Raw genomic sequence first — 13,989 nt, 5'->3', positions numbered from 1 at the left:
AGAGCGATGCGGCTGTGGCGGGGCCCACGGCAGCTCGTTGCGGTGCGGGGATCTCCGGCGTCCGGTCCGCAGAGATTCACAGGATTCCGAGAGCCCCGCTCCGGTGGCCCCTCCAGGCCGATGACAGGTGGGGGCCGGCCCAGGCAACTGGCCGGCGCTGCACATCGTACGGCTACAATACTTACTACAGTTTCCTGTTTGCCTCTGCCCTTCTTATCCAGAGCTGTCAAAAGAGTGAACTCTGAGTATATAGGAGTAGCATTTTTCTTTTAAAAAATCAGTCCTCTCTCTAATTCATATTAATTAATAAGGGAGTATGTAGCATTTTTTTGTTTATATGTGAAAGAGAAAAAAGAATTAGGCCACCAAGCGGCGGATGGGCACTGGTCGCCGGCCGACCGCCGCACCGCCTGGACAGCGGCGTCGCACCGGGTCGGGTTACCGGGTCACGCCCATTGCGGCGCCGCCATGAACCGCCGGGCCAGTACCACGACGGCCAGTACAGTACGCCTGTCCGTCTCGCGCAAGTACGTACAGTACCTTCCACCGGATCGCTTCGGCCGCCCACTTCACTTTACAGCGGCAGGTTACCGGGTGCAGCTCGGCATTTTCCTATAGTTTTCTACTCGCGCCCGTACCCGACATCACGCCATCAACCCACGCCCTTTCCCTTTTTCCACTCCGTATACCGCACCACACCACAGCACACCCGCCTTTAAAGCGCCCGCGACTTTAATGCGCTGTAGCAGTACAAAGAACACAACTTAAATTCCCAAAGCCCAGCTAGAGATATCTCGAGAGGATGCAATTCTCGTGACCGCATCGCAAAAACTCCCGCCGCTTCTTTACTCCCGCCAACTCGCCCAATTTATTGACCTGAAAACCGACCTCGGCTGAGCCAGAGCAGTTGCACTTGCGGGTTGCGGCACTGGCCGGCCGGCAGGAGCTCCACTGCACTCTGGTTTAGGTTTAGGTTTAGGTTTAGGTCAGTGCCTAACGAAGACAGAAAGAAAATTTGCCTTTCCCGCTATTCTGATTTTGGTTGTAGAGTGGGTTCAGCTACCGTTTAAGAACCTGGTGAGTGGGTGGAATGCCATTGACATGGCGCACATAATAAATGCAATAATAACAATAAATCGGAGCACAGTTTGTATATAATCTAAAAAGAAGTGTGTAACAAAAAAAGTTCGAAGCACAATGCATTCTCAAGAAAAAATCGGAATATACTTCAGAAATGGTGCGCAGGCGAGGTATGCGAGCTGAGCCTACCGGGCTAGTACTACGGTTCACACGCACCGTCACAGGCACAGCTCACTCCACTCACAAATGCATGCACGGCAGGTTAAAAAAGAAAAGAGACCTCCTTAATGAGGAAAAATAATTATTATTTCCCCACAAACCTCGCCGCTGGCCTCTCTTTTATAAACCCAACGGAGAGAGAGGGTGAGCAGCATTTGCACCCCCAGCTCAAACCCATCGACATTCCCCTCCCCTCCCCTCCTCCGTCCCACCTCTTTCCGCTGATAAGCACAGCACTCCCCTGCCTTCCATTCGACGGCCGGCCCGGACGACGATTCTTCAAGGTGGAGCGAATGGCGGTGGAGTGGTCCGACGGCGGCGAGGAGTTCCTGCTCCCCGACGAGTTCTTGGACGACGACTTCTTCTCCGAGGAGGAGAAGGCCGCGGTGGCCGCGCGGAGCGAGAGCGATGAGGAGGACAGCTTGGCCGGCCTCTCGCGCCGCCTCGCCGGCCTCCTCGGCGGCGACAAACTTGCCGTCACGCCTGCCAAGGTTGGATTCTTGCTCCTTTGCGTGGCTCGTTATGCGTAGTACCTGCGCCGGTTCCTGATTGTTCGCTTGATTGTTTGGCAGGAGGAGGTGACTGCGGGGTCGCCCAAGTCGACGCTGTGCGGGCTGCCCAAGTCCGGCCTGGAGAGCCCCAACAGCGGCGCCTCCCAGGGCAACTCGCCGCCGTCGTCCCCGCTGGAGCAGCAGCCGGCCGACCCGTGGGACGTCCTCTACGAGGCGGCCGGGCAGGTCAACAGCATCCCGGCGCCGGGCAACCCCTACGGCTTACACGGCCGCGGTGGCTTTCTGCCGCCTGCGCGGAAGGCCTCGCCTCCTCCGCCGCCGCCTCACGTGCCTGCGCCAGCCGGCACGGCCGCGGGCGGCGTGTACTACCACCCGTTCGCGCACCTCATCACGCAGCGCCAGATACAGGCTGCCAGGGTGAGTTCTCAGTCGCATGGCGCTCTTGTCTGCGTCTCCTACCTGAAGATTTCTTCTTCTTTAACATCTGTGTTTGTGTCTGTGTTGTGCAGTTTCATCTCCTCAAACAGCAGCAGCTCTTCAAGCAGCAGAGGGACCGGCAGCTGGCCGCGGCCGCTGCATGGGGCGTGCGTCGTAACGCGGCAGCCAAGAGGGCCGGCGCCGCTCCGATTGACCTGAGCCCGGCGTCGTTCCCGCCGCTGCTGAAGACGCAGCTGCAGCACGCGCCTGCACCCCACCCCACCCATCCCGCCGCCGCCGGCATGCGGGCCGTGTTCCTGACGCCGCCCGGCGCCAAGCGCGAGCGCAACGGCACCGGCGTCTTCCTCCCGCGCCCGGCCGGCGCCCCCGCCGAGCCCAGGAAGAAGTCTGGTGCGTGTACCACTCGTAACACCTCTTTTGGCCGTTCTGGTTGTTGATTACCCCGGCTGGCGTTCGTCGTTGGTGGCTAAATATTCTTCCCCTTTGGTGTCTTTCGCGTCATTGCAGGCTGCTCGACGGTTCTTGTCCCCGCCCGTGTCGTGCACGCTCTGAATCTGAACCTCGACGACCTCGCCGCCCAGCCTCGCTACGCCGGCGGCATCGTTCTTGACCATGGTAAGCATCTCAAACCGAACTAAATACGGCGTTATCTGGTAACGGCAAGTTAATCTGACAGCGAGCTCTGTTCCTGCGCAGAGGCCTTGATCAGTCGGAGCAACGCCATGCTCGCAAGCCAGAAGATGCGGGCCGCGGAGAGCCCGGCGCCGCCGGCGCTCTGCCACAGTTCCTGAACCCAGTCTCCCACCGGAACAATCCCTGTTCTTGGCTCCATTTAATCTCAAAAATAAAAATTAGTACCAGCAGTAATCTGTATTAGGTTGTAGTAGCACTAGTAATAGAAGTAGTAGTAGTAGTAGCGTCAGTTTTAGCAGGTGTGTATTTTGGATTGGTGACACATTGGTTTTGGGGCGCCGGCGATGGTAAAGCGGTGGAGATGGATGAGCAAGCAAGAAATCCATGTTAGTTGGTTTGTTAGAAGCAATAAGTGGGGCTCTTTCGGAGGCGAGAGGGATGTGTTAGCGGTTTGTAGCAGGCGAGATGATAATGTTGGAGTGAAATGAGGCTAATCTTGAAGGAGCAGAAATAAAAGGCCCATGTTATCTCCCCGTCTCCGTCCATGGCTGGCTTTCTTTGCCGCTTTGCCAAGGAGCCCCAGCGCACATCCAGCTAAGGTTTCCCTCTCTGTGCCCCCCCCCCCCCCCCCCCCCCCCCCCCCCCCCCCCCTTTTGCAGCCTTTCGCCTTGCGCCTGAAGCTTTGCCGTGGGCTCCATGAATAAGGGCGCTCGTTCGTTGTGTGTGACGAGAAATAAAGGAAGGATTTTCTTGATTTTTGTTGTAATAGTTAGTTGTAGTACTAAGTATTTCATTTCATTCGTTGCTTTAGCGGCAACAGCCGCAAAGTTAGGCTCGGCTTTATGATAATAATAGAATTGTACTTGTTCCTCGGAATGAATGGAAGCGTATGGCGGTCTCATTTATTTGGTAATGATGCGTGTCATGTCTTAATCAGGGTGTTTCTCCGCTTGTGTGCATCTGAGGAGCACCAGGGTTTATCTTAATCGGGGTGTCATGTGTGCGCTGTGCTTCCGCGGCTGTGGCGTGGTACGTGACAGCATGTGAGAAGAACAGTTTTGTCCGGTGCGCGCGCCCAACCGCTTGAGAATCTGCGACGGTGGTGGGGCACGGGATCTGCATCTCCGCGCCCCCGTCTGAAAACGACGCCTCTGGCCTCCTCTCCTAATCTTTGGCTGGCTTGCTCGGACGGACGGCCGGTCTATCCAGCGTGGGCATCGCTGGAACGGGTGGCTCCGGCGCCGGCCCGACCCCCATCACACTGAGCTCTCACTGCCATTAATGGCCCTCAGACGCATCCGGACCTTAAAATGCACCGTGATACAAAAAGCCCACCGAGTTATTTAAAAAAAGGAGAGTGGGATTACGCGGCTTGCGTATTCGCGAAAAAAGTTATTTAAAAAAAAGCCCACCGCTGATGAACATTGCTGCGTGTTGATCTGCATGTAGCGCATCTCGCGGCCAGGTGAGCGGTGGTTTGGTCGCATGCGGCCCCCGTCCGGTCAAAGCTCTGGCTTCTTTTCTCGCGGCGACGCTTCGGGTGTGTACTGTGCGGTGCTGCGCCGCGGTTTTTAAATTCGAAGGCTGCCATCGGTCGGCTCGCGCGTCCATCGGTCGCCGGAGAAAAAGGCGTGTTTCCAAGAGAAAGCGGCCTCCTCGGGTTCCGCCGGCGGGAGCCCGAAAAGGAGCCATCGCCTCGGGCCCTGTTACCATGATCCTGTCCCTTTTTCCTGGCAGGGGGAACCGCACGGTACCCAACCCAAAGGTTTTCTGCTCGCCGCTGCCGTAACTCCGGCTTGACGACGGTGTGTTTTGGGGGTGGTGCGTGGCCTGTGCCGAAAAATATAGAGGGGGAGTGGGGTTGCGACGGTGGAGTTGGGGCGTCGTGATCGCTCGAAAGGTGGTTGCGGCCATGTGGGTCGTCACGTTGCGGTGGGGAGGGAGGAGGACGATGGGTCGGTGTGAAGTGCGGCGAGGGCCACCACCACCGGCGCATCTCGGATCTCCTCGGGTTTGTTCTCACGTTTGATGCACGCACGGGACGGGAGCTGCGTTGTGGGTGGACTGCAACTTACTCGACTCCTCGGCCGCTACCGCTTTTAGGTTAGCTGCACGACGACCATTGCTAAGTACCGCACCAGTGCTACTGCACCAGTGGCCCTACAACTATGATGTCCATTTTAGTCCGGTTCAACTTGCTTAGTAGTATAATCAACTTCCTGTCCGCCATTGAGTAGTTATACAAGATCGACATTTTCTTTATGATTGACTTTTTCAGCAGAGCTGTTGATAGATTTGCAACCGCTGAAGTCAACTTTTAGCAGAGTTGTTGGCAGATTTAAACGGCCGACGCCAACCTTGTGAAAGTATTCCTTTCCGGAAATGATAAGTACTACCTGTTGTTAGGTACGAGCATATGGCAAATCCAACATTTTAGATGACGATTCTAGATGTAAGGATCGAAAGTTAGTTGACACACAGGGCAATTTTCTGTTGAAAATAATCTGAAGCACGTAATTACCATGCTTGTCAACTAAAATTTTCATCCTCACATCACTAAACTTACCATAAAAAACGTAAGAGTTGCCATGTGCCCATACCTAACATTATTCCTTCTTTTGTATTGTAATACAAGAGCAAGGCTCTGAATTTTACATACTACTATCATGAAACAAACAATACAAAAAAGATAGACATCAATGTATCCACCACAGCTTCTACTACAAAAATGTAAGAACTGCAGAACATGCCAATCCCGAAGATACTTTTTCACACAACTTACAAACGACATCAGAACCAGCCCTTTGCTCCTGGAGTAAAGCCAGAGTTCAGTCCTCAGCACCAACTAACAGTCCTTAGCACCACTAAGCCAAAAAAAAAATCCATAGGGATCCTTCCGCAACCCATCCACCGCTACGACGCCCGATCGCCTCCATGCCGACGCCCATTCGCCGCTGATGTCACAACGCCGTCCCGCCACACCGACGACGCCCACTTGTCGCCATGCCGCCGCCATCCTGTCGGCGCCCAATTCGTCGATGCAGAAGCTCCCCGCTTTGGATGCTACGTCGGCCCTGATTACCTCGCCGGTACAACATCCCCGTGCCCTGGATGTCGCAGGTGAGGGAGTCTCGGATTAAAGGGTCCTCGGGCTGCCAGCTTGTTTCTCATGGGCCGGACTAGTGGGCTGCTTATTGATCGTCATGAGAAGACCAGCCTTCGGATAACACCATACTCTAGAAGCAAGTCTTCGGAAGACTTGACATATACTCCAAGTCTTGCTCGGGGTAGCTCGCGTGCTCATCCTTTGGTAGTAGCCGACATATGTAACCCTAGGTACCCCTGTTGTCTATATAAACCGGAGGGTTTAGTCCGTAGAGGCCAGAACCATGATCCTACTCATCTAGGGTTTAGTTCATCCGATCTCGTGGTAGATCAACTCTGTAACCATCATATACACACATCAATACAATGAAGTAGGACGTAGGGTTTTACCTCTTCGAGAGGGCCTGAACCTGGGTAAACATTGTCTCTGTGTTCTCTATTACCATTGGTCCAAGAACCACAGTTCGGGACCCCCTACCCGAGATCCGCCGGTTTTAACACCGACATTGGCGCTTTCATTGAGAGTTCCATTGTGGGGTCGTCAAAGGATCGATGGCTCGCTTGGTCATCAGTGATGGCACCCGCACCGAGCCCGACTTTGTACCCGGACAACTCTTCGCGTTCGGCGGCATCGGTTTGCATGCCAACTCGACAGGTCACCTTGACCAGATCGACAGTCTCGCCCCCGGACATGTAATCCGTTTTGGCAACCTAGAGTACGCCGCTGACGCCCAGGGCGATCTGGTCTTCACTGGGTTCTCGGGCTTACCTGGGAATCTAGGATATTCCAAAGCCTCAACTTCGGGCCTCCTTCCCAATCCTATCTTAGGACCGGCCTCTATCTTGGATCTGTCTTTGAGCTCGAATCTCACATTTACTTCGGCCCGGGAGTCAATTACGGCCGAACACACCCCCTGTACCAACACGTCGGAGGGGATGGGACCAACCGACATCACGAAACACTAGGGGCTAGTCAATAGCTCCCGCAATCAAGCTCCTATGGCCAAGTAAAAACACTAAAGCCGCATAGTCTGAGTGCCTCGTGATACGTCTCCGTCGTATCTATAATTTTTTATTGTTCCATGCCAATATTATACAACTTTCACATACTTTTGGCAACTTTTTATAATATTTTTAGGGACTAACATATTGATCCAGTGCCCAGTGTCAGTTCCTGTTTGTTGCATGTTTTTTGTTTCACAGTAAATCCATATCAAACGGAATCCAAACGGGATAAAAACTGACGAAGATTTTTTTGAAATATATGTGAATTTGGGAAGTGAAATCAACACGAGACAATGCTCGAGGGGCCCACGAGGCAGGGGCGCGCGCCCCTGACCCTCGTGGACACCTCGTATGGCGGTTGGTGCCCTTCTTTCGCCGCAAGAAAGCTAATATCCGGATAAAACCGTGTCCAAATTTCAGCCCAATTGGAGTTACAGATCTCCGAGAATATAAGAAACGGTGAAATGGCAGAATCTGGAACGCAGAAACAAGGAGAGACAGAGAGACAGATCCAATCTCGGAGGGGCTCTCGTCCCTCCCACGCCATGGAGACCATGGACCAGAGGGAAACCCTTCCCTAGGGGGAAGGTCAAGGAAGAAGAAGAAGAAGAAGAAGAAGGGGGGCCCTCTCCCCCCTCTCCTGGTGGCGCCGAACGCCGCCGGGGCCATCATCATCACCGCAATCTACACCAACAACTTCACCGCCATCATCACCAACTCTTCCCCCCTCTATGCAGCGGTGTAACCCCTCTTTTACCCGCTGTAATCTCTACTTAAACATGGTGCTCAACGCTATATATTATTTCCCAATGATGTATGGCTATCCTATGATGTTTGAGTAGATCCGTTTTGTCCTATGGGTTAATTGATGATCGTGATTTGTTTGAGTTGCATGTTTTATTATTGGTGTTGTCCTATGGTGCTCTCCGTGTCGCGCAAGCATGAGGGATCCCTGTTGTAGGGTTAGCAATATGTTCATGATTTTCTTATGGTGGGTGGTGTGAGTGATAGAAACAAAAACCCGAGTAAGTAGGTTGTTTGCGTATGGGAATAAAGAGGACTTGATGCCTTATAATGCTATGGTTGGATTTTACGTTAATGATCTTTAGTAGTTGCAGATGCTTGCTAGAGTTCCAATCATAAGTGCATATGATCCAAGAAGAGAAAGTGTCTTAGCTTATGCCTCTCCCTCAAATAAAACTGCAATAATAATTACCGGTCTAGTTATCGATTGCCTAGGGCCAAATAACTTTCTCGTGACAAAAAGCTCTCTACTAAAACTAACCTAGTTGTGTCTTCATCTAAACAACCCCTACTTTTTATTTACGCACTCTTTATTATCTTGCAAACCTATCCAACAACACCTACAAAGTACTTCTAGTTTCATACTTGTTCTAGGTAAAGAGAACGTTAAGCGTGCGTAGAGTTGTATCGGTGGTCGATAGAACTTGAGGGAATATTTGTTCTACCTTTAGCTCCTCGTTGGATTCGACACTCTTACTTATCGAAAGAGGCTACAATTGATCCCCTATACTTGTGGGTTATCACCTCGTTTCTCCTACACACTACTACCTCCGGGCACCGAGACGTCGGCTAAGGTTCAAAGTATTAAGGAAGAAACACCCTTTGCAGTATCTGCAAGGGGGTCGAAGCTGACGACTGGTAACTTTCAATTTACAACGGCCGCATGAGTCAAAATAATTAAGTAGAGCTTAGCAAATCATACCAACTGGTTTCAACCTATTCGATAAACAATAGTACATTCACTCATAAATTACATCTTTCGAGCACCGGGCCTCTATTGCCCGAGCACCATCCATAACGATCGGAGAGTACTGCTCGGGGCGCCTGTGCTCCTTCCCAGGGGGTGCGGGTCCGATGGCCATCTTGGATGGCTTGAGTTCGGCCAGTGCACCATGGTCTTGCCGAAGGCCGTCCGAGCTCCCTCAATGCACACGGAGCACTTCTAGACATTAACCCAGGGCACATCGTCGCACAACCTCTGCACCAGGCCAAAGTAGCTGCCGGGTATCTGATACGTCTCCAACGTATCTATAATTTTTTATTGTTCCATGCTGTTTTATTATCAATCTTGGATGTTTTATAATCATTTTATATCATTTTTTGGTACTAACCTATTGACATAGTGCCAAGTGCCAGTTGCTGTTTTTTTCCATATTTTTTACATCGCAGAAAATTAATATCAAACGGAGTCCAAATGCCACGAAACTTTATAGAGAGTTTTTATGGGCCAGAAGGAAGGCAATGGGCCCTGGTTGCACCTGGGGGTGCCCCGAGGGGGGCACAACCCACCAGGGTGCGCCAGGAGGCCCAGGCGCACCCTGGTGGGTTGTGCCCACCTCGGGTGCCCCCGTACCGCCTCTTTGCTCTATAAATACCCCAAAAATACCAGAACCCTAGGGGAGTCTAAGAAATATTCACCCAGCCGCCGCAGAGTCCAGAAACACTAGATCCAATCTAGACACCATCTCGGATGGGGTTCACCACCTCCATTGGTGCCTCTCCGATGATGCGTGAGTAGTTCTTTGTAGACCTTCGGGTCCGTAGTTAGTAGCTAGATGGCTTCATATCTCTCTCTTGATTCTCAATACAATAGTCTCTTGGAGATCCATATGATGTAACTCTTTTGCGGTGTGTTTGTTGGGATCGATGAACTTTGAGTTTATGATCAGATCTATGTTTTTATATCCATGAAAGTATTTGAGTTTCTTTGATCTCTTTTATGCATGATCTCTTCTAGCCTCATATTTCTTCTCCGATATTTCGGTTTTGTTTGGACAACTTGATCTATTTATCTTGCAATGGGAAGAGGTGCCCGGTAGTGGGTTTGATCTTAAGGTGCTTGATCCCAGTGACAGAAAGGGAACCGACACGTATGTATCGTTGCTACTAAGGATAAAAAGACGAGATCTATATCTACCGCCATATAGATAAACGGATCTTGTCTACATCATGTCATCGTTCTTATTGCATTACTCCGTTTTCCATGAACTTAATACACTAGATGCATCCTGGATAGCGGTCGATGTGTGGAGTAATAGTAGTAGATGCAGGCAGGAGTCGGTCTACTAATCTTGGACGTGATTCCTATGTAATGATCATTGCCTGGATATCATCATAATTATTTGAGGTTCTATCAATTGCCCAACAGTAATTTGTTTACCCACCGTTTGCTATTTTTCTCAAGAGAAGTCACTAGTGAAACCTACGGCCCCCGGGTCTTCTTTCTCATATATTTGCCTTGCGATCTACTTTTCCTTTGCATTTTTATTCAGATCTATTAAACCAAAAAACCCAAAATACCTTGCTGCAATTTATTTTATTTGGTGTTCGATCTATCAATATTTACAACTTTATCTCCCGTCACACGCCGTTTCTGGCGCCGTACCCCGGAAGGGATTGACAACCCCTTTAACACGTCGGGTTGCGAGGTGTTGTTATTTGTGTGCAGGTGCTGCTTATGTTGTGTTGCTTGGTTCTCCTACTGGTTCGATACCTTGGTTTCATAACTAAGGGATATACCTATAGTCGCTGTGCTACATCATCCCCCCTCTCTAGGAAAATACCGACGTAGTTCCAGCTACCATCAAGGAGAATTTCTGGCGCCGTTGCCGGGGAGGATCAAGTCAAGATAGTTTCCCGGCCACGTGCCATTTTTGGCGTCGTTGCCGGGGAGGATCTTCAACATTAAGAGGTTCCTAATCACAAATCTCATCTCCTTGCAATTTACATTATTCACCATTTGCCTCTCGTTTTCCTCTCCCCCACTTCACAAAAATTTGCCGTATTATTCGCCCCTCTTTTTCCCTTCGCCGTTCTCTTGCTTTCTAGTCTCGATGGCTAGCATCCCTACCCCTCCTTTGTCACCAGATTTTGAAGCCTTGTACTTCAAACAAAGACAAGGAGAAAATTTGAAAGATGCCTGGTATAGGCTAATGGAATCATATCGTATTTCCAACTTAAAGAGGGACGCCAAGGTTTTGCTTCGTAATTTTTACATAGGATTGGGTTTGCATCATAGACAACTTCTTGATTTTGCCCCTAAAGGAAATTTTATTGAACTTGATGCCAATGCTGCCTATGAACTCTTAGAGGGAATCTTGGGAATTCCACCTCAAAAGAAGGGGTTTCATTTTACCCCCGAAGGAGCTCAAATGTTGGACAAACTTGGTGATTTGCATAAAAATATGGTTGAAATACAGAAATATAATGAACGCGTCAAACACCTCAATGGTAGTATCAACCGCATGAATACCTTGATTACTCTTTGCAATAAGCGGTTGGATATTTTGGATCTTAAGATGGTTTCTTTTCCAGAGAATTTAGGGTAGCGTAAAGAGCCTCCCGGGTTTGAGAAAACCCTTACAAAATTTGCCAAACCTTCGGAAGACAAAACCTAGATCCTTGCTTTATGCCTAGCTAAGGGCGTAAAACTATAGCACTTGTTGGGAGGCAACCCAATGAATAAAAAATATTTTTGCTTTTTGCTTTCCGTTCTTGTGTGTTTACACAATTATGCTACTGTTATGATTGTGTTTTTTGTGTTTTAATTAGTGTTTGTGCCAAGTAAAGCCTTTAGGATCTTCTTGGGTGATAGTTGTTTGATCTTGCTGAAAAAACAGAAACTTTTACGCTCATGAAATTAATTTTAATTTTTTTACCAAAGAGCGATAAAATACCCATTACAATTGCATTAGATCAATATACAAATTTCTCAGGTCATCCTAATTTTTCAGAGTTTTTTGAGTTACAGAAGTACTCGAAATAGTCAAATTGCTATAGACTGTTCTGTTATGGCAGATTCTGTTTTGTTTGTGTTGTGTGCTTATTTTGATGGCTCTATGGTTTTCTTTGATGAGTTTTTGCCATTGAAAAGTTGGAATATAGTAGATATAATACAAAAAATATGAATTGTTTGATACAACACTTATAGTAGTGATTTATTATTCTTATACTAACGGATCTCACGAAGGCTTTGTTGAGTTTTGCGTGATTGAAGCTTTCAAGTTTTGGGTTATCTTATGATGGATGAAGGAAGGACGTAAGAGCCTAAGCTTGGGGATGCCCCAGCATCCCAAGCTATTATCCAAGAATGAGCAACCAACTAAGCTTGGGGATGCCCCCGAGTGGCATCCCCACTTTCTTCCAACAACTATCGGTATTTTACTCGAGACTAAATTTTTATTCGTCACATGATATGTGTTTTGCTTGGAGCGTCTTGTATGATATGTGTTTTTGCTTGTTTTATTTTGCATTTTAAGTTATCAATCCTTTCTGGACACACCTATTTGAGAGAGCCAAAATTATGTCATGACTTATTAGAATTGCTCTCTATGCTTCACTTAAATCTTTTATGAGCTAGGACTTGCTCTAGTGCTTCACTTATATCTTTTTGAGCACGGTGTGCTTAGTATTTTTGAAGAAATGCTCTCTTGCTTCACTTAGATTTATTTGAGAGTTAGTAAAATTTTGAAGAAATTCTCTCTTGCTTCACTTAAATTATTTTGAGTGAAAGAAAATTTGTTATGCTCATGATCTTCACTTATATTTGTTCGAGCTTATGAAAAGCAACACATGAAAATTAGTGCCAAAGTGATAGATATCCAAGAAGGATAAAGAAAAAGAAAATGCCATGAAGATCATTGGACAAAATAAACTTGATTCTTAGTAATAGTTTTGAGATATGATGATGTGATATGTGAGATATGTTGATGAGTAAATTATGCTTTAGTAAGAATATTGGTGTTAAGGTTTGTGATTCCCTATGCATGCACGAAAGTCAATAATCATGCAATGACAATTATATCCTACTTGTGGTGCATTTTTCGGTGTTAATTATGCTTAATGCTTGCTTATGAGATTATTCGTTTCTTGGTTGGCCGCTTCTCAATCTTTTTGCTAGCCTTCATTTTGCACTAAGTATGACCTCTACTTGTGCATCCAAAATCCTTTAAACCATTTTTGACACATGAGTCCACTATATCTACCTATATGCGGTATTCTTTTGCCGTTCTAAGCAAATTTGCATGTGCCATCTCTAATTTTCAAAATAAACTTCTCTTTTGTGTGTTTGTTTCGCTCGCGGAGCAGTGACAGGTGTCTAATATTTTCCATGATAGATGTGTTATTCTCAAGATGAGTGTTTATTCACTTGTCATTGCACGCGAGTAAGGCAAAGGTATTAGGGATGCCCAGTCCCGAAATGCAAAAAAAAGAAATGAATTTACTTTATGTTGTCAAATAATAAATTCCTTGGAAAGTGTTGGTATGGAGGGAACTCGTGGATACGGTTAGCCATGGAAAGTGAAAGTTATGGTGAAAAAAGGAATAAACTTTATTTTCTGTTTGGGAACCGCCTATGATATATCTATGCATGGAAAGTATTGGGAACTCTAAGTCGTTTTCGTTGGTGGGATGGATACACCTCCCAAAATGTTTTTATCTCAAATTTTTTGCTTTAAGCTCTGGCACCTCTACAAATCCCTACTTCCCTCTGCGAAGGGCCTTTCTTTTACTTTATGCAATTTTTATTTTGAAATTTTCTCTCATAAAAGCACCAACTAGGAGGCAATATGACCGTGCTCAAGTATTGGGTGTAGTTAATATTCGAGTGTGTTTAATGAATGGATCAATGTTTGAGCATGATGGGCTAGTGATAACTTGTTTTAGCATTGATATTTTGGAAGACATGGTTGCTTGTTGATATTCTTGAGTATCTAAATTATTATGTCAAAACTAGACTATTGCTTTGAATCACATAAAAGTCCAAATGTCCATGCTATAAAGAAAGGAATATGATATGACTTGATGAACATCACTCCACATCAAAAATTCTGTTTTTATCACTTACCTACTCGAGGACAAGTAGGAATTAAGCTTGGGGATGCTGATACGTCTCGATGTGTGGAGTAATAGTAGTAGATGCACGCAGGAGTCGGTCTACTAATCTTGGACGTGATGCCTATGTAATGATCAT

The 13,989-nt window shown here is 47.8% G+C and overlaps 1 protein-coding gene across 1 annotated transcript; it reads left to right on the top strand.

Moving 5' to 3' along the window:
- Positions 1-1,466: 1,466 nt before the first annotated feature.
- Positions 1,467-3,415, top strand: LOC125520302 (synaptojanin-1-like). Its single transcript, XM_048685194.1, has 5 exons — positions 1,467-1,790; positions 1,872-2,228; positions 2,321-2,639; positions 2,757-2,864; positions 2,946-3,415. The coding sequence occupies exons 1-5, from the start codon at positions 1,593-1,595 to the stop codon at positions 3,038-3,040; spliced, it is 1,077 nt and encodes a 358-aa protein (XP_048541151.1). The 5' UTR covers positions 1,467-1,592; the 3' UTR covers positions 3,041-3,415.
- Positions 3,416-13,989: the final 10,574 nt, after the last annotated feature.

The sequence above is a fragment of the Triticum urartu genome, chromosome 1 (genome assembly GCF_003073215.2).
Source record: "Triticum urartu cultivar G1812 chromosome 1, Tu2.1, whole genome shotgun sequence".
Taxonomy (NCBI): domain Eukaryota; kingdom Viridiplantae; phylum Streptophyta; class Magnoliopsida; order Poales; family Poaceae; genus Triticum; species Triticum urartu.
Note: the sequence above shows the minus strand (reverse complement) of the source record. Positions and strands in the feature narration are given on the sequence as shown.

Coding starts and splice junctions, on each gene's coding strand:
- LOC125520302 (XM_048685194.1), top strand. CDS start 1,593: ATGGCGGTGGAGTGGTCCGACGGCGGCGAGGAGTTCCTGCTCCCCGAC. Junction 2,229..2,320: donor GCCAGATACAGGCTGCCAGG/GTGAGTTCTCAG, acceptor TGTGTTGTGCAG/TTTCATCTCCTCAAACAGCA. Junction 2,865..2,945: donor CGGCATCGTTCTTGACCATG/GTAAGCATCTCA, acceptor GTTCCTGCGCAG/AGGCCTTGATCAGTCGGAGC.